This window comes from Coloeus monedula (assembly GCF_965178545.1).
Source record: "Coloeus monedula genome assembly, chromosome: 2".
Classification (NCBI taxonomy): Eukaryota; Metazoa; Chordata; class Aves; order Passeriformes; family Corvidae; genus Coloeus; species Coloeus monedula.
This window is the reverse complement of record NC_138782.1, coordinates 43,716,840-43,738,424: the sequence shown is the minus strand read 5'-3', so window position 1 is coordinate 43,738,424 and position 21,585 is coordinate 43,716,840. Positions and strand designations below refer to the sequence as shown.

At 41.2% G+C, this 21,585-nt stretch overlaps 1 protein-coding gene across 16 annotated transcripts in view; it reads right to left on the bottom strand.

The window, feature by feature from the left end:
• AFDN (afadin, adherens junction formation factor) overlaps positions 1-19,596 on the bottom strand; it is a 119,409-nt gene extending 99,813 nt beyond the window's left edge. For all 16 annotated transcript variants that reach the window (XR_014227366.1, XM_082303153.1, XM_082303143.1 and 13 more), the window contains exon 1: positions 19,164-19,596. Coding sequence is in view for 15 of the 16 variants with exons in the window: in XM_082303153.1 (XP_082159279.1) it covers positions 19,164-19,274 (111 nt within the window). In the remaining variant the exon portion in view is untranslated. The remainder of the gene's footprint in view (positions 1-19,163) is intronic.
• Between the last annotated feature and the right edge of the window lie 1,989 nt (positions 19,597-21,585).

Genomic DNA, 21,585 nt, shown 5'->3' with positions numbered 1-21,585 from the left:
TAGTGCCTTACTCTTTGTTTCATAAAGGGTTGCCACCGCCTGCTTATGGAGGAGTGAGGAAGTTTCAGAGGGCATGCATCAGTTACAAGACTGGGTGAGTGGAGTTGGGAGGAGAAGGAACAAACAAAAAGACAACTGAAAAGCTGGATACTTAATCATCACATAGGCATCCTTCACATTACTACTTTCTTCCTCACCCTTCCTATCCACCCCTAGTCTGGAATAATGCACTTAAAAATAAATCAAGCATTTCTGTATTAGCACAGAAATAGTCTATTGCTCAGACTAGGCAGCAGCTTCATTCCTAGAACTGAGAGAGTAGATGATTACAGATCTTACAGAATACAACTCAACAGCTCCCTTCCAGTTTGTTCACCCAACATTAAGACCTCATATTGTCATAACCTAGGCAGTCTCCCCCCACTCACTGCTATGACTGTCTTCAGCTGAGTAGATTCTACTTATGAAAGGAGACTATCAGAAGGATATTTTCCTTGAGGAACTCACAATTTTGATTTCTGAACTTCTGGGACAAGCCAGTCATGACCTAATGACTTCCCAGGGTGCACAATAAACCTTTTTAACCATGTTTTTTTAAAAGGAAATCCAAGGACAAGCATCTGGACCTGGGGATTATCACCTAAAGTAGTAGTTCAGCTACTTAAGAATGGCTAGCAGGTTTGCATCAAAATAGATTCAAACATAACATGCAGAAAAGGTGACTTACAGCTTCTTTAAACTTAATATTAACATATAAAGTTTAATGCTGAGTTTCTGAAATTTTTCTTACTTTATTTCAGTTTAAAATTCCTATTATATTAATACTGGCCTAAGAACATTTGCAGAATCAACAGATTAATGCTAACCAAGTTTCAAAACAGCAACGTAAAATTTAACAGTAAAAATGCACCACCGAAGTAACAAAGTAGTTATAAACATCTGTGGCCAGACGAGATTATAATTTACTTTCAAACTAGTACTTCAGTATTTCTTCTATCAAAAATGGTACACTATCAGCATAGCCTATTTTTCAGTATCACACAGAGATCCATAGCACAACAGCAGAGTTCAAAACAAAGAACGTGAGGTTGAGTACAAGTAATTGAATTAATCAACACACCATAGTGTACAAATACAGTTTTATAAAACTAACAATAATCAGGAGTGAAAGAAAATATTGTTTCAAATAAACGCATATCAACAAAAATAATACAGCACAACTCATTCACTGCAAGTATCTATTCCAGTAACTGATTCAGGCATGTGATCTGGAGAAGGACGAAGCACAGGAACAGAAAATGGGAGCAAAACCATGTACAATTTACACAACTCACAAACACTTCTTGTCCTGCAGCACTAGGACCTCACCCTATCTCCCCATGGCAACCTATCACACAGGATACATCGGCAGAACATGGTTTGCTTAAGCCAAAGGATACATAAAGTGATCCTGAAACATTAAGGTATTTTCAGCCATGAAGGTTGTGTAGGATGGCTAAAAGAATGCTGTGCTCAGCTTCAAGAATCTAAGCATTTCAATACTCAAAGCACTCAAGTACGTGCCTAAATGTTTTGCCAAAAGAAGTTCTTCAAAGTGGGGGTTTAGGTAGGGTTTTCTTGCTTTGGTTTTTCCTTGGGGATTTGAGCAGCTTTTTACTTCAACAGAATTCAACAAGGCAAAAGCAAAGTCCTGACACAGAAAGGAAAAATGTCTTGCAACAACACAGGCTTAAGAACAACTGGCCAGGAAGAAGCTCTGCTAAAGAAAACCTGGGGATCTTGGTGGACAGAAAGCTGAAGATGATTCAGATGAATGCCCTGGCACCAAAGTCAACATCATGCTTAATTGCATTAGCAGGAGGAATACAGGCCTTAATCAAGTAAAACAATTATACTGCTCTACCGAGGGTTTTGGGCTGAAGTTCAGCAGAGAGCTACAGAATGCTCAGGAGACTGAAGAACCATCTTAGGAGGCAAGACAAAAGGAACTGGGTTTCTTCCTCCTGGAGGAGAGCTGGCTTTACAGGGGAGACCTACAAAGCAGCTCACAGGATCTGCAAAGAGGCCAAGAAGACAGTGCAGCAGTGATTAATAAGGCATGGTGAGAGGACAAGAAACACTGGACATAAGTTGAAACAAAGGAGGCTTTTAAACTGACTATACAAAAAACCTTTCAGCATCAGGACAGTCACACCAGTGAAGGAGGGTGCCCAGAGTTACTGCAGTAACTGGTCCCTAGGGGGTTTTCAACACCTTATAGGAAAAACCCTCAGGGGCATCAGGACTGACCTTGCTTTAAGCAGGAGGCTGGACTAGAAATGTCCTGAGGTCTATTCCAAATCGAAGTATCCTAGGATCATATTTAAACATCTGTGGAGGACAGGCTAATTTTCCCTGTTCACCTACAGAAAACACTAATTGTTACAGCAGCCAGGCAGCCACATACTCTCAATTTAGACAAGATGATCTCCAACCAACAGGAGAGCTCCCAATACTGAGTCCCAACATGTATGTCTTAAGAAGGACCATGACAAAAGAAGGGATGAAAAAAACTAAATAAAGTAGTTTAAGTGGCAGCATAACATTTGCAAATTTCTCTTCAGGTACAAGTCCAACTGGTAGACATTAGAGACAGTAAAGCCTATATAAGTTGTTCTACTACACATGGGAAGAGTCATTAATAATGCAATGCAATCCATCACAATTGGAAATAAAACTGGAATGGGTACATACACCATGGAGCCATCTAAGATTACAGGATAAATCAGGCAGAAAGGAACTTCAGGAGTTTCCAATCCAACCTCCTGGTGAAAGAAAGTTCATCTCTGAGGTCTTACCAGGCTTTTTTGCAGCTTTATCCAGCCTGCTCGTAGAAATCTCCACGGACAGAAACTGCACAACCTCCCTGTGCAACCCGTTCCACTACTTGAATATTCACTGGCATCTAAGAAGTTTTCTTTTGCAGAACACTTTTGTAGTTAGCGAACTGCATAATGATTTCGCTTTTAATATAGATAAAATGAACCGAAATAATAATTCTTTTAACACAGAAGTTCATTCTTCAAGAAAGATTATATAACCAAAAAACAATAAAAGATCAGAAAACTCAAGAGAAACACAGAAATTTAAGGCAAAGACTCAGAAGAAATGGCTTTGAAAAAAAAGAAATTATGTATCCTCTACCCTCCCTACATCCTCAAACCAGTGAGATTTCCATAGGTTGTGTATGTTACTTTTGAACACAGTTCTGTCCTGAAGCTCCAGACAAACATCAGAATGGAACAAGGAAAGTGAGTCACTACCATCAATACGTATTTGTTGTTATCCTAGAGTGGCTATAGGGTATGTGGAACACAGGAGGGCAGGAATGAATATTATTATTAATAATAATAATAATCACAAGCTAACCACAGTAATACGGCTTGATTTTGAGAACACCACAAAGCAACAGAACATCAGAAGAAAACAAACTCAGAAAGCAGGAACAAAAGGAAAGTGGGGTAGACCAAGATAAAAGAGAGATCAAGAGAGGAATTATCAGAGGGCTGGAGCACATCTCCTATGACAACAGCTGAGACAGTTCGGGTTGTTCAGCCTGGAGAACCGAAGACTTTGGGGAAGCAGTTTTATAGCAGCCTTACAGTACCTAACGGGGGCTAAAGAGAAACGTGAAGAGGGACTTTTTACAAGGGCATGTACTGGACAGGACTAAGGGGAAGAATTTTAAACTGAAAAAGAGTAGATTTATATGAGATATTATGATGAAATTCTTTACTGTGAGGTTGCCCAGCTAGGTGGTGGATGTCCCATCAGTGGAAGAGTTCAAGGCCAGCTTTACCCCAAAGCCAAAGTTTTCAGAGGTTCTATTGAACAACAAAGAAGCGAAAGTATAATTCTCTCTATAAGGATATAGGTGTCCATTTTGCAAGCTGTTCTGTTTGGACAGATCCATACTAATAAACTTAGACGGATTCATTTGCAACATCAAAGTCAGAAATGGTACTTCTAGTATCCATTCATTTTTAAGCTGTGATCAAGAACTACTGAACTTAGATATGCCATTTACTCCCTGTCCCACATGCTCCCCTCTCTTCATCATCAGCAAGGTTTACAGAAATAAGCACTGAAAATTTTCATGCTTGTTTCAAGAAGAAAGTCACCTCAAGGAACACATTTTGACAATAATCAAGCCCAGATCAGATGCATTTTTATTAAGGCAATGCAATACATTTTTTTGCTTAAGTAAAATTTGTTTACTATTAAATGCCAATCCTGTGGAATATACGTCAGCTTTATGAAAAAAAAATGCTTGAAATACTTTTCACTTTGAAAATACAATCTAATTCTTTCAATATATCAGAGTAAATTTTATACTGGAATTTAATACTTGCAATCAAAGTTTTTTGTAACATGCCTCAAATATACAGAAAATATACCTTTTTTATTTGTACAGAATATTATTATTATATACCTCTTTTTTTTTTTTTTTTTGTATAGAATAAGAAAGTGAGAAGTATTTCCCCAGTCAGGAAAGTAACTTTGCTCAGGGGGAATCTACTCATAAAAATGCTCATTTCACCTTCAAACAGCACATTTGGTTACCAAAGAGCTATGTTTTAAAAAGTGCTACCAGCTCTATTTTAAGGATTTCTCCCAGAAAAGAACAAATTACTGGTTTTATCATGTAGCACTGGTTATCAAAACTGGTCTCTACAGCTCTGTTAATCAGGAGTTTCCAGAAGAATGTGTTTGCCAGTGTACTGTGCATGAACTCTTACTTTCAAGAAGTCCTGCTCTTCTGCCCAGTAGTTAGTGCTGCAGCCAGTGACATGGTTTGTATGTTTAGTTAACTCCACTTAAAAAATTCCCACCTTTCATTTGTCATCTCTACATTGCAAGAAACTATGAGAAAACTAAATGGTTGCTTACTTTTAAGCATTTTCTTGCTCTAAAACACAATTCTATCAAATACCCTTAATTTTATCCTTATCAAGGGGCTGTCATTTCAGTGGCACACAGAGCAAGGACAAGTTACAATTCAAACATGAATGCAGATGATTAACCGTGAACAGGACTATTTCGAGTTTAAACAGGCTCAGATTACAAAAGCATTCAGTAACTTGGTTTGGCTTACTCAGATATTAAAACATAGTTAATGAAGGCATAAGTGATACTACCATACAAGATTTCAAGTATACTCTGACTCACAGTGAAACAATTTAGGCTTTAACCAACTGCTGATATTAGCCAAAAAAAATCTATGTAGCAAAGCAGAATTAACATAGCTGAAAAGTTACACCAGAGGTCTATCCTCTCATTAATGAGGGAGTATGACAGAAGAATATGAGAAGATAACCCAAAACAAAAATTCTGTCAGGAAGCAAAGACAGAAGCATGCAGAAGTGGAAAGGAATTTAGAAATCTAAGGAGTCTCTAGCTTCTTTTCCTTTTAATTAACAACCAGTAATGTCTCCCAGTGTAGTATGTATGCTGACTACAGCATGTATGTTTCTCTACTGCTGAGGACAGTAAACTTCTCCAGACTTATTCCTACAAATATATTTTATTTGTATAGAAATAAAAACAAATGAAACAAAAACCCAAACCCCAAACAAAAACACATGCACATTTGATATACTCTTAACACCATATCATTTGTTCTGTGCATTTTTTATTACTCTCCACAGTGAGACACAAACTTTCCTTATGACTAGGTACTTGGACTAACTCATTCAAGGAGATTTGATTTTTTTAATCATTATTGCAAAGCATTTGGAGATTTTTAATTTCTTTGTATTCAGTAGTCACTTCAAAAGTATTAATAAAACATGCATGCTTGCCTTCATCAACAGCTTACAAGACCTTAGAATACCAGAAAGTTACACAGATGTGGAAGAAAGAAATTATTGGGGGAAAAGCTAGGGCTATTCAGCCTGGAGAAGAGAAGGTTGTGTGGAAATCTCAAGCAGCCTTCTAGCATCTGAAGGGGGCCTACAGGGAAGCTGGAAAAGGAGTCTATCAGGAACTCCAGTGACAGGACAAGGGAGTAATAGGTACAAACTGAAAGAGGGAAAGATCAGATATTAGGAAGAAATTCTTTGTTGTAAGGGTGGTGAGACACCAGAACAAGTTTTCAAGGAAGGTCGTGGATGCCCCAACCCTGGAAGTGTTCAAGGCCGGATTGGATAAGGCCTTGAGCAACCTGGTTTAGTTGGAGGTGTCCCTACCTATGGCAGGGGGATTGTAACTAGGGGATCTTTAAGGTCCATTCCAACTCCTTAGCAGTTTGAGTCATCAAATTTGGAACTTAAGTTACCTATTTACTGAAATGAGGCAGCCTCATGTACAGTTGACATAGAAGTATTTCTGAAACAAACAGAAAAAGCCCCAAATATGAAAATTATTCAAGTTTTCTATGAAGATACATAACCCTCTTCCTACTGTATGCAGCTACCCCATTGAGAAAAGGGGTATTCTTTGCTATCCCATACAACTCATTTAAGATTTAAACCAGACATGGTGTGATGGTGCTGGTATATGACACTCTCTATGCGATTAAGTCCCTTCCTCCTATGTTCTATAAGGTGAAATCTCAAATTGGGATAACCTAGCGAACTGCATACGTTTATAAAAATCTGGCTTCTCTTTCTGGCTCTGTAGTAACTAAATTTACAACGCATTTTTCAACACATTACTTCATGTATCTGCATCACTTTTCCCATCCCACTGTCCTGGAGACATTATGACAAAGTGAGAATGTTAGATGTCTTTTATACAAACCAAGACAGTTTAAGAAGATGATACAACTACACACAAGTACAAGCTAAGTATGATCTAAATAAATGTCATCTTAGAATAACAGAATAGCTTGAGTTGGAAGGGACCTTAAAGATCATCCAGTCCCAACCCTCAATTTTGCTTAATAACAACAACTGGGAGAAGCACTCTAAGGGGGAAAAAAATCAAATCAAGTAATATAACTCAGTTTCAAACATATTTGACTGACCATTGCTCTCTTTCAAGAATTAGACTCAAAACTGCCCATTACATAAACAAAATGTATCATAAATATTCTACCTACAAAACTGGTTTAGATAGATAGCCAACCTAAGGAAAAGTGAGACTACCACACTTATTTTGTACTGGCATATACCAACAGAAAAACTTAGGAATTAAAGAAAAAAGTCTCCCTGCACACAGCAAGTAAGCAGCTTTTCCCAACAACAAATGCAGTAAGCTTTAGCAAAACCTAAACTTGCAGGGTTTTTTTATTTGACCTTGAGTTTACATATGTAAATATGAAAAGAAATTTTTGAAATAAACTAAGCACCAATTTTAAAATATTGCCAACATTTAATGGTGTTTAAGTCAGATGAGCATTGGGGGGTGGAGAATAAGGCAGACAAAGGGCAGGCCAAAGCTCCTGAAAGCCACAGTAAAAAGCAGCATACAAATTTAACTGCTACCATGTACTTGTGGTTGCTGTAAAAGTCAGTATCATCAACACCACAGAGCTGGAAGAGAATCAAAGATGGACGTTCTTCGTGGCAGCAGACAGAATCCCATGACAGCAATCAGATGGCAGTGACGGCAGAAGAGGGTCAATACTGCCGCTTCCTTTCTGTGCCTCAGAAGTGCTGAGAGGTGGGTGAAGAAGTGGCTGCAGAACACAGTATGTGTGTACCTGTGAAACTATTCATCCTCTTTTACAGTTACTGAGGTGGAAACAGCTTCAGATTACTCACACATCTATCAGCCATGACAAAAACTGCTATTCAACATTTCACTTCATAAATTAAGGATATAAAGGTATCAGAAATATGTTGGTATCTCACTCTGCTTGCAGGTTTCTACTACTGCTGGTAACATCATGATATTGCCATAGAAGGAGACAGCTGACACTAGGAAAAAGGCAAGTCTATCAAGGATGAGAGAAATTGTCCTGACCATTCTGCAACATAAAGAAACACCCTGTTTATCCCCAGGATTTGGACAAATTAAGCTCAACCCGCTCTGAGCACCATCCTTATTACCTCTAAGGTGGTTAGGAAGGAATTCTTCCCCTCGGTGCAAGAACTCCTTCTCAGCAGCTAAGGAACTCAGCGTAAGGTTAATACATTAAACTCTGTCTCTACCTAGCAAGCACCCAGAAGAGACGACACAAGCCAAAAGCCTATTAAAAGGAAGGCTCTCCAAAATAAGGGAGAAGTATCAATGGTTATAAGAGCATAGCAAAAAAGCACTCCCTTAGAAGAAAACCAAGATGCCACAGCCACTGTCAGCACACAGACTAGCTGGTTATAAACAGGTCCAACTGCAAGGCCATTCCAAACCACGAAGTCCACACAGCAGGTGTTGAGGATTTAATGGCTGATCTGTATCCTCACAGGAAACTAACTGAGCCGGACAATCATAAGGCTGCCCTCTGAAGCCAGTGTAGCAGGATGAACACATTTGAAGACTGCTGTAATTGGCATTTTTCCCTGAAAGTAGAAGATTGGAGTGTCTGGTTGAAGGTTTCGGATGTGAGATTTTTGGTGCAGAGTGCTTGTGGGAGGAAATGAGGGAGAAAAGGTTTCAACACAGGTGGGTTTACTGAGAGAGCTAGATCAGTGCATTTATAATTATATACATGGATATGTATGAGCATCCCTACACACAAGAATGTTCAAAGACCTGCAGACAAATGTGGAACACTGAAGACAAGACAGGCACTTAAGGTAAGTGCTGAGTTTCAATAGGTTTTTACAAACCACCAGTATCAGAACATTGTACAATACTTGAGCTTCAGTACAGGACTGTCTCACATTGGTACAATGCTACCAATTTTTGTGCTGCCACTTGACACTTATCACTGAAAATGAATGAAGACTACTTTGAGAAGGCAAAGTTTTCAAATTCGTCTAATCTCTCAAAAATTTGATGCACCAATTTTTTGAGTTCAAGCTTAAACTTAAAGCAGGTGAGAAAGCAAATCATGAAACAAAAGTATTCTGGAGCTTGTAGTAGACCATAAACAATTTATTTTCAAAAATAAGAATTTGTAACTCCTTCAGAACTACTAATACTCAAGATGTTGAGCCAGTATCAGAATGTTAGGAGATATTGTTGATGATTGCTTCAGAAAATTATACTAGAATTTGAACCCTGTAAAATTCAAACACTGTAATTTCATCACAGATCCCACCCTACAGGCCAACTTTAGCCAAAAGCTACAGACAGCCAGAAATCAGTCAGAAATCAGACGGTAATAGAAAACTAGATGTTTTACTGTAAATCCTGACACAGGCTCTAGGAGAGAGAGACAAATCCTCTCTACTGCAAACCCAGCTCATATATTGAGAATTTCCCAGAACTGCAATAATTTCACCACTTTGGGCTGGTTAGGTCTTTGGATGCTGGTAGATGGCTTTGATGAATACACCAGCAGTCACTGCATAAAATTACTTAATTGTTCTCTTTTTTTTTTTTTCAGTCTACATATCAATCCTTATCTGTCTGAAAACAGTTTGCTATGGGCATACCAACTGAATTTACTGAAATAATCCTTGCTGTGCTATGGCAACAATAAAAACTCTCCTATAATACTAGATACAGTTTGAGTATTGCTGGAGACTTTATCGAAAGTATTACAATACATCTCACACAAAACAAAGAAGGGCCTTGTTAGAGCATTCCACTGATTTTTAAAGAAGGAAACAGTTATTTGGCCTTTTATTTTTTTTTAAAGGCTTCAAAAAAGCTGAAGAATTAGATCACAAAATGCAGTAATCTTAAGTAATTCCAGTTTTGACCTTCTTCACTATACAGCAAACACTATTAGCAGGATTGAGCAATGTTTTCACTAGTAAACATTGTCTTTCCATAAGAATTTTCAGATTATTTTCCTTTTCCAGATATGAAAAGAAACTATCCCACTCTTTCAAACAGCCAGAATATGTACAGTAAGTGTTAAAGAAGTCTTAAAACTTTCACTGAAACTTAAAACTACACTGAAAGTAAGTAGCAATCATGTTCAGTAAGGCTATCACTTTAAGTGGAAACAACTTACATGTTTCCCAATAAAACACCCAGCATTCTACAAGAAGCATGCAATGCTTGGATATGATCTGAATGCAGAAAATATTACTGAACTGTACATGGAAGGTGAACACAAACCAGATTTCTCAACATAAAAGAAGTGATATTATGAAAACCATTTTAACAATGCAAAGCTTTCTAAAACACAAACTGGTTCAATTTTATTTGTTTCCACATAGACATTTTCCCATCCAGGAGGACACTATATCACAGATGGCGTTGTCCCAATGTTTTTTAAATTAAGAACATGGCATAACTGTTTTTTACTAAAATTGAGAGCAACAACAAAATATTTAAAGGGCCCTTATCAATTTCAAGCTGACGTACTCCTCAAAGTAGAGCACCTTCTGGAGGGCAGCAGGAAGGAGACCTTTTCTTTAGACATTGCGGGAGGGTTTTATTGCCCTTTGAACTCTTGCCCAGCCACAGGCTATCCAACAGCCACTAATTTTCATTAAGAAGGGAGATTCTGATCTTCCATTGGGTTTTGTAAGCAAGACAGTATATGTAAAAGCAAAATGTAAATATATGTAAAAGCATGACACTGCCATCAAATTGCGTATCTTGCCTCTAAGGAAATACAGGAGTGTGGACTGACAAGTGAAGTCATCTAACAGAGAGAAAGCTCTACTAAACACCTAATGGAATGCTTGAATATCTATGCACTGAAACCTTAGTTCATAGATACTGCTCTGGGCAACATATTTTGTTGGCCAAATAAATACTGTTGCCAGACAACTCATTCTTTTTCACACTATAAAGGTGCTCTTAACTACACAGTAGAGCCAGATATTGAGCCATGCTCTGGGACACAGTTCACCAAGGGGAAGCCTTAAGCCAGGTCATCAAGAAACTATAATCTATTACTAGGTAGTGAGTTTTTGTGAGAGCTTTCATATTCCTGAGTTCTAATTACAACAGCGCAAATTATCAAAGGAGCAAGAAAAACACTGACCAAATAGAACAAAAAACCCCACCCTGCAGCCATTGTTTCAGCCTGCAACGATTCTATAGCAACTAGTACAGTACTGCATAAAACCCATTCCAAAATATTTACCCAAGAGTTGGCCTGGTATTAGGAGTCATAGCCAAACAGATGCTCAATTTCCAGTTCCATAACAAACCAGCAGGTTTTCTAATGTCCTTGAAAAGAATCACATAGTAACTCACTCTTATTTTTTAATGTCAAATCTATTTTACACTCTTGGAATACAGAAGTAAAATTAGAAATCAATTTATAATTATTCTTAAGATATACCAAGCACCATTTAATAAAAGCTTAAACATTTCAAAATTGATGATATGTAATTTCTGCTCTTCACTGGAAGAGGTAACATGAACAAACTTACAGGAGTGTGCACAATTTCATCAGTACAATCATAAACTCTAAAAGACTTCTCTATTAATATGATGAAATTCAAAGATGGATTACAAATACATGTAACCAAGTAAAATTAACATTTAAGTGCAAATCTGCACTTAAAACTAACACCCCACACGGATCTTCTGGATGACAACCCTAGTCCTAGGACTTTCTCCAGTTCTTCCAGGATTCAAACTCTAAAGAATTTCCCAAAAGTAATGAGTAATCTACAACAAAATTCTGCAGGTCAGACCAGGGCAATAAAGAGCCCTGTTCTACACAGTGTGTAGAGAAATGAAGAAAGCAGTATCTAGACAGAGGACATCTTCACAGGAGACAAGGATGAACATGGAATCAGAGGAATGGCTCCCCCGGTAAGAATATCTGTGCTAGAAGATGATCTGAAGAGGAGCTGTCTAACTTATGGGTGAGCACACAAGGGAAGAAAGCAGATATAGAAAACATAATTAAATGTAATAAATAATAACAATCAGTTGACAATCTTGAGGGCAATGCCTGTAACAGAAGATGGCCATTATCCTGAAGCATTATACAAAATGGTTTTACCAAGTTAAGTGTACCTAACACAAGAAAACATTAAAGTCACATAGAAGAAGAAGGTATGAGAAAAATAGGTGATTGCTGAAAAAAAAAAAAAGCAAGACTTCATATCAAAGCAGATTTTTTTAGTCTTACTAGAGAACCAAACTAGAGAGTAGCAAAAGGCAGAATTGCAATTCAATGACTGAAGGGAACCAATCACATGGAAAATTATCCCTACACCGAAAAAAGTTATGTTACAACCTTATACATCTTCATTATGCAGAAGCTCATGAGGCACGAAACAGTCCAGGAACAGTCTGACTGCTACTGCTAGGTCTGAACTACTACAGAGTTTTACCTCTGTTGACTCAAGTTTTCATGTTAGATTATCAAGCTTCCAGACAGGGACAGTTACAGAAAAGCAGTAATTTTTACTCGTAATGAAAGACCTGAGGGGAAGGGGGAATCCCTCCAAAAAGTTTAACCACAATTATGAGCCAAGTCATGCATGCATCCAAAAAACTATCAATTACCTCTTTGGTTTAACAACCTAACAACCTTAACAGCAGAAATTAACAGGCTTTAGCCTTTTCACCAGATGAAATGAGCATCACTCAGTATCTACACTAATGCAAATATTTTTCCTAGCCAAAAATCTTGAAAAATCAAGAATTATCTAAATAGTGCTTTACTCAAAAACACTTCAGAAGAGTGTTCCATTAGCATGAAGTTCACTTTGGAAGACAGAGCAAACACTCCATGACTTATCTGTACTATCTGCTAAATTAGACTTCTCTTAAGTTTACCACAACATTTAGTTTACTACTTCACATTGCGATTTCCAATTCCACCTTCATCAGAACCACTGGTCAAAGCAAGAATTATTTTCTGTATACATGCTCTGAATTTTGCATAGCATTTCACTTCATTTATTTGTTATAAATGAAGTTAATTTATTTCACTTCATTTATAACAAAGCAACTACTCCAACAGATACTACCACAAAGATAAACTCAAGAGTGGTTTCTTATTATCTACAGCCTTACCACAAACACCAGTTCATTTCAACTTTTATCTCTTTCCAGCAAAGTTTTAGTTTTTGTTACCCCTGTTAGATCACAAAAGCATTTAGACACAAAAGCAGAATTTCATTAATCATAAAGCTACGTTTCCCGCAGAAGTCCTAAAAGTGTGTTCCATTCAATTTGGTTTAACCTCGCTGAAAGAAAAATAGTTTTGACAGAGAAAACACACTTGCACAATCAAAGCAAATCCCTTACATGTCCAGAGGACTAGGGGGGGTTTCAGCTGAAAAGTAATGCTTGTCAATGGCATTTTAGGCAGGGAACAGATTCACACATCAGGAGGGAATTCTTAAAGCCAGTATGTCTGAATTGTATGGACCTAATTAGCCACTAGCTTAAGATACAATTTATATAAGGAATATTAAAAACACAGCCTAAAACTTCTTCCTAGAATTATTTTCATTACATTAGGTTGTCTGTAGACTGTGGCCAGTATCTTAACTCAAACTTATAATTAGCACTATCTAGAGAGCACTAAGACTTCATTTGTAAAGACTATTCACTTTGACTCAGTTAAAGGAAAACTGGTCTCCAAATAGTCCTTTTGATGCAAATGAGCAGACCTGCATGCCTGACTTATTTTCTCCAACCATTTCAATGCAGAACTAGAGCTCAACAGATTCAGTAAAGTGCAATTAGTAATCCCGAACCTCTAACTAATGCCTCAGTGTTTTTATCTCCTCTTCAACTGTGCCTGCTTAGTGGTAGCAATTATTGAAAAATGTTCTGTTCACTAAAAAGCACAGGCATCAGTCTTCAGGATTCTAATCACCTTTCCAGACTGATTAAATATTAGTTTAAGCATTTGCTGCAAAGAGTTTACTTTCCAAACCCTAGGTTTGGCAAACTTAAAGGGACAGTATTTTCAGGTATATTACCAGCTTCTTGAGATCTATACAGTATGAAGAGTTGCACTTGCTAAAACTACTGAAAGTGGTAGAGTCCAACTAGTGGAGAAGGCACAACCATTTCTACCATTTAGATGGTGTTTCCTTAGCTCCGGACTTGCACTCCCACTACTAGTATCACCCATAACACAGTAGGTTACTAATTTTAAAAACAGGTCTTCTAAAAGCCTCAGAGCCAGATTTTTAAAAGGTTATGGGTGAGCAACCATGCAGATAAACTGCAGGGGGCTTAAAACCTAAAAATTCCCATTTCTTATTGCTTTAACTAGATTTAAATAACAAGCTTGCATAACTACCATGAAAAGGCTATAAGCGTATGTCATATACCAGTCTTCCCTGTGACACTTAATGAACCAGAATCAGATCTGAACCCAGAAAGTAAAGACAAAAATTTCATCAACCCTAAAATATCCTGCCATCCAGTGTACTGTGCAACATTTTCTGTTAATAGATTGCTTACGTGTGTTTAAAACCAAAGAAAACAACTTAAAACATAATGAATACACCAAACATCTATAGCACAACGCATGGGAAGTCAAGATTAAAAAAAAAAAAAAAAAAAAAAAAAAAGTAACACCAAAGAAAAGCCCCACCCACATTCTGAAGGGTTATTTCTCATACCTTGCTGCTAAGCCTACATAATTTTTTTCAGACAAAAAATAATCAAATAGCCATGAAGACTTTTGAAATTCCTTCTTTTTTTTAAACGATGGCCATTTAAAACTCAAACTCTGAGGAGTTATTCTTGATGCAAAGCATGTTACTTCTCAGCTTTTTGATTAGACCTTTCTACTTTTGCTAACACAGAGGTATTTTAGTCTAGAACAACATTCTCCATCAGAAAACAAACTACAACAAATCAATGTTTCTGACAACAATCCCCCAACCCTCGGGAAATTGCTATAAAAAAATCCCACTCGTTCTAAAAAGTGTCTGTCTCAAAAGAATTAAATGCAATTCACATTTCTAGCCCACAAACCATGTTTAGAAAAAACACAACACTTCTCTTCCTCTCATATACCGCTATGAAAGCATACATTAAAGATGAAACCTTATTTTGTCATCAACTGTAATTGTAACACTTAGTTCAGACATGGCGTCTTAAAGCAGTAAATCTTCGGCGCGTTCAAACAGCGATAAATGCACTGGTCTACAGTACCCCTTCACTCCTTCCTCTCACCCAGAACATCCATGTGCAGTTATTTTACATAATAATCAATTCCAGTTAGCACTTTTATTGGAGGAGGAAGTTAAAAAAAGCTTAACTGTATAAACGCAAATCATTTCTTATCTACAAGTTTCCGAATAACTCTATGCACTTATTACAAAATCATTCATTCAAACACATTCCTTTTTGAAATCTTTGGGTGCTATAAGCACCCAAGACTTAAATCAAGATCAAAGCATCATTTTATGTCCTACTGCAAAAGGCCTAAGTATTTTTACTGTGTTTCTATTCTTGATTTTTAAAAAATAAATTAAAAAAAAATAAAAAGAAAAAGCATCCACAAAGCTTGGTAATACTTGGAACAAGGGCAAGGGGAAACACTTCAAGAAAAGCATTAACATTCTGCTTCATTTTGAACCTGACAATTTATCTACAAACGAAAACATGATTCACCCCACCTTTCCCCAAAAACTGCAGTATTTTTTTCAGACTTGAAGTGAGTAGCTGCCTCATAAGTTAAAGCAGACACAGTAAAGCTTAATCGAGTTTAAATGATGACCAGTATTTACAGACATCTTTAGCCAAGGTCTGCACCTAGCAGCACTCCTGAAACATTATCATTTAAACTGCTGCTAGTAAATGCAGAGTTTTTGTTTTGTTCATTTTTAAGCTTCTCAAGCCACAGAGCTTCTCTCAGCTACTTTCTGAATAGAATAACAAGAACTTTAAAATTTCAGAATAAAATAATGCAAACTAACAGATTTCTCAGAACAGCAACAATGGTTAGAATAGGTGAACACCTAATAAATATTAAATTATCACTTTGCTCTCAAGCATGAGTCCACAAATTACTTCAATGAAAGCAAGTGAAGATATGAAACCCTCACTCCCAAGAAGTCTTCAGCCTTCCTTACACGAGATACAGAGAGAGGAATACTCAACTTTGAGCATGCAACAGAAAGTTTTCATTTCTGTTTTGCTGGGGTAAAGCAGCTCCGAATGACTTAGTTAACTATTAGAGTCAAAGAGAAGTTAAGAAAAAGTTGGTAAGAGAACTCAAAAACATGTCCTATCCAAGGCTTTTGCTTTTCAAAGTCTTCCATACCGTAACAAATAATTCGTTCCTAGGTCTCACAAGAGGCAAGCAGACAAGCAGATCTCTAATCCCTTAGGACTAGTCTACTCAACAAAATATTAACAGGAATTCAAAGATTCTCATCACGAATCACTTCCCTGAAAAAAAACCCACACTTTTGAACTACTTTCAAAATACTGCCCAACCTTCAAAACAACGTCACATTTTACAAACTGCAATAAAGTGAAGACGATGTAACGGAGTTGGAACAATTGTATCTCACCAAAGAATTAGACCTTTCAAACTAATATCGATGTACATCAGTTGGTCACATGCAAATTCCTTTCACTGTCACTGCCTAAGCTATACTGTCAGAACTCCACTCAATTTACACTAGATTTCACTTTTCCTTTGCTTTACCAAAAACATAAATCTCCCTGAACCCTACTATTAAGTTACCCCCCTCTGGAAAACCCTCCTCTCTCTTTTATAGGAAAGTTACAAGACAAGTCACTTAAACCAGGTTGTTTTCACTGAAGAAATGCCTGAAGAATCACTACAAGGCATCAGGTCTACTGATACATACAACCAGCAGCTCCTGGATGACAGTCTGCAGTCTGGGCTACAAAGTTAACAGAGCATGCCAACAACCACATCTGGACAGTTTAAAATTATTCAGTTTGACCCAGCTAAGGCACACACAGCCAAAAGTCATATCCAGGTTACTGCATCTTCACAAATGCCACACTTGCTGTAGTCCCTACAAAAATCAAGATGTGCCTTATGGTCAAGCTGAGCCTGGAAAAACAGGGAAACAACAGAGGATTGTCAGTTGTCAGTTCCCAACCAGTCGAGTAAAAGGGCTTTCATTTAAGCTGATAAACAGTACAAATGTGAATCACACCATCATCTGGGTTGAAAATATTGCCAAATTTGTGTCAGCTCAAGGTAAGAGTGAAAATAAATGCGAACATTCATAAGTGTAATTATCTGGAAGGAAAATATACTTTATCTATAAAATTGTTACCTGCTGCCAGTTTGATGTAAACGCACCTGCAGTCTTATCAAACACTCTTAGAACTAGTAGGCTAAAGGGTATTAAGCATGCACTTCATTTTTTACTCTCTGTAGTTCAACTGAAATGTCATCACTGACAGCGGTGAGTATGCTCCCATGCAGGTTCAGAGGCTTAACTGCAGAAGTGTGGAGTGAATGCAAGTAAAAATATTTTTGCTTTTAATAATAACTAGAATGAAGCTGGTAGCTTTTATGCAAACTTTAGTTAACTATGATAATAAATATGCATGGCTGACCTAAAGAAAGTATGATTTGTTAAACTACTTACTAACAAAACCACAGAAGCACAGTCTGCCATAAACACAAAGAAGAGAGGCTGGAGTTAGAATGTACTGGGAACGGACAAACACATTAATAAGACAAAAAGTTCAGCCACAGGCAGTTAGCAGTCAACCTGCAATTCCAAAAGACTGTGCCGTGTCCTCAAACACAATCATGAAGGCGTCTTGACACTGGTTTCAGCCCACTTTTTTGAAAAAGTGACTCTCAGCCAACAGTGATATTGTTAAAACCTAAGCAATGCAAGCAAGGAACTCTAATTATGATAAATCCCGCAAGATGTGGGAAATAAGCACAGAAAACCGTCATCTTTGTGTTCAAGAAACTGTCTGCAATGAGCAGAACTGAAAATACCCGAAGCTGTCGTAGTTCCTAATCTTAGAATGGTTTTCAACACTTTTTCGTGGCTCTGCTAGCAGTCAGCACCTGGGTGCAGAAACAGGAGCCAGCTCCAAGACCAAGCCAACGTGATTTCTCAGAGGCTTCTGTTAATAAACAACCAGGGCCAGGCCAAGAGCAAGTGTGAATTTCCTCCTTTTCCCCGGGAACACGCACATGATCAGCCTCCACCCTGTAAGCAGGGAGCCCGCTGTCACACACAAAAAAGGGCTGTAACCTGCGTCCCCAGCCTTCCCCCGACCCCCCCTCGCCGCTTTCAAACCAGACGCGCAGCACGAACCAGCCAAAGGGAACACGACAAGGGGCAGCGGGAGGGTGTGGTTTGACTATTACATTTTTTTTTTTTTTTTAATGGACAAAACCCAGCCTCTCTCGGCCATCAGAAACACCCATTTCATTAGGCAGAAATTACCCGCTGTGTTTTTCCAGTACAACATGTGAACTCAGGACTGCGAACCTGCTCCTGGTATTTACTTTAGGCGGCGGGCTGGCAGCCTGCAGGCTCGGAGAGCCAACGCGCTCCGTCCGTCACGCCCTGGGAAAGCCACCCCGGGGATTGCACCAGCAACCCGGAGAGCCGCCGGACTACAAGCGGCAGGTTGCTTTGTAAGAGGCGCCTTCTACATAAGGACGAATATTTAAAGAAACAAACAAGCTAGCAACAAAAAAAGCGCCCAGGTCCGGGATTCTCAATCCTCCTCCACCGGCCGCCTGTCGGTACTGTTAAAAGTCACAGACAGACAAAAAAAAAGCCCACGGAGGTACTCGGTGTCGGGCTCGGGAGGGGGGGCAATTCCTGTATTCTCGCCCTTGCCCGCCCCCTTTCGCCACCTCCATGTGCCAGCGGGCTTCTCCCCCGCCTCGGAGCCGCCCGTCCCGCAGGGTCGGGGCCGGCATGTGCCTGCGGGAAGGGAGAGAGGGAGGAGGGGAGGGCTCCGGCCCTGCGCTCCTTTCCTCTCCTCGGCCCCTGCAACCTGCCTTCACCAGGGCACGGCGAGGGGCCCGACCCTCGCTCTCCACCGACGAGCGGAGCCTCGGCCGCGGCCAGGGCAGGGGAGCCCGTGCCCGAGGCCCCGGCCGGGGCGGGGGGCGGCGCGGGGCCCCGGCTGCTGCGGGGCGCGGCCTGGCCCGGGCGCGGCGTCTCACCGGGCCGGCCGGGCGGGAGGCCCCCGCCGGGGTCGCTCACCTCGGTGGGGTCGCTGATCTCGAACAGGTCCAGCCGGTTCGCGTTCCAGTGGTTGATGATGTCGGCGAGTTTGCGCCGCTCCTCCTCCCGGCTGCCGCCGCCGCCCGACATCCTCGCCGAGCCCGCCGCCGCCGGGGAGCCGAGCCGGGGCCGGGGCCAGGCCCTCTCAGCCGAGCCCCGGACGGAGCGGGGGGTCCCTCAGTCCCAGCCGGGGAGGGGAGGGACCGGCTCTCCCCGCAGCCGCTACCGGCTCGGGCGCTGCGGAAACGCCCCGAGATCGTGCCGCCGACAGCGATCGGCCCCGGCGGACAGTGGGGAATGAGAGAAAGAGAAGGGGGAAGGGCGGGCAGGGGGCGGGGAGGAAGAGGAAGGATGCCCCGAGTCGGCAGCGGCCGCCGTATCTCCCGGCTCGGCAGCGCCTGTGGCCGCTCGCCTGCCCTGAGCCAAGCGAAGCCGCCGCTGCCGCCGCCTTTCTCCGCCCCGGGATCGCCCTCCCCTCGCTCTCTCCCTCACACACCGGCCGTGCGCGCCCCCGCCCGGCCGCCCGCCCTCCTCCTCCCCCTCCCGGGGCGTGTGCGCGCCTGCGCGCGCTCCCGCTGACCGCCACCTCCCGGCGCCGGCGGCCGCGCGCCCCCGGAGATTGCTGCCTGTGTCCGCCCGCCGGCGGGGGGAGGCGGCCGGGGCTCCGCGGTGGCCGGGGCGGGGCTCGGCGCGGCCAGGTGCAGTGGGAGTCCCCGCACGGCGGCCGGGGACACGCGGCCCTGGGGGCAGCGCGGCCCGGAGGGAGCGCGATGTCGGCAAGAGGCCCTGCGGGAGAAGCGGCGGGAGCGCCGGGTGCCGCCGCGCGGGTCCCGCGGTCGGGCTCTGGCACCAACAAAGAGCCGCCGCCGCCTCCGCGGGAACAAAGACCCTGCGGGCGGATCCCGGCGCGGCCCCGCCGTGGCTTCCCCGCGCTAAGGCGGGCGGGCAGGCGGGAATGTCGCTGCTTCCCAGCCCTCCCTGCCCGCGGGCGAAGGTCAGGGCGCACAGCCCGGGGGGTGGCTCCAGGTCAAGGCCGCCCCCTCGCCCTGCGGCCCCCAGGTCGCCGCGGTGCCTCGGCGTTTCCCGGCACAGCCAGGGGAGCGACGCTCCGCTGCTGCCCCGGGCGCTGCTGCGTTTGATAATGGTTATGGGAGCGCCGCGTGAAAGGAATTGTCTAAAAAGGCTGCATTGACAGAAATTTCCCCAGCTTGAGATAAACCTGATAAGAAGTTAAAGTATCAGATACCTTTTAATGGACTTTAGGCACGTCATATTTCTGTGGTTTCTCACAAAACGTGTCACTTGGCCCTAAGAGGCATCGGCCGTTGTATAGACGTAGGAATTCAGTCCAGCTCTGGGAATTTGGCTTTGTTTCTTAACCCGCAGAAGTAAGTAATACATCCTGATACTTCAGCGGTTATATTTGTTGTGCACTGGGCATCCTCTGAAACTTAGTACTTGAACAATCCTCTTTGAACTCGGTTGTCCAAGTGTGTAGCTTTTTGGATTCTTCGGGTGGTTAAAAAGGGGGAAATACTGTTCCCTTTTAGCGTATCTGGAAAAGAATTTCAAGTTGCTCTCTGGTGAGGGAGTTCAGAGGAGTGAGTTTTGCTGATGAAGCTTTGGTTTGGCTGGGTTATTTAAAGAAAGAGATTCCTCAGAGGCCTTGTCTACATTAAGCAATTAAATTATTGTTTTTATCCAGTAGTATAGCACCTGTATAACTACCAGAAGTTGTGGTTTTGCAGGTGAAGGTCAGTTATACTTTTGCCCTATATGTGTAACTGTGCCATATTCAGGCTTTACAGCTCCAAGGACGGAAGGGATCCTATTTCTTGGGTCCCAAACTTTGGAAGGTGTTGAAAGCCTTTCTGAGAGCTCTTGGAGAACTTAGCTGGGGGGTGGTGGGGGGACATAAAACCTTGAGTTCTTGTAGTGCCATCATACTAAAGGTAAGCTATACTCCTTTTAGATGTAAAGTGTAGAGAAAAGGAAAAATCAAACATAACTCTTCCTACATAAAAGGAGGGGGGGAAATAGCCTGATTTTTTTTTCCAAATCCAGAGTGTGCTACCAGATACCATTGGATATTTTGCAGTGCCTGCCAGAAACCATGTAAAATCTGTGATGTGATAGCTCACTACCCAAGGCAGATATCTGCGTGCTCTGTCACAGATGACATTTGCAGAATGTTGTACTGGTTTGTGTGCTTGGTTCTGTCTGGATATTGGTGAAATGGTAGGTTCAATTCACAGGGTGAGAAACAGTGGCTGTAGTACTTCAGGATTTGAAAGGAGACTTGAGTACAGGGTGTGCATAGATCAACACTTTGCTGGCTCTGGGAAAACTGGCTACTGAAAGTAGTTGATTTAGCATTGCTGGCATGCCTGGGTTTTCAAAT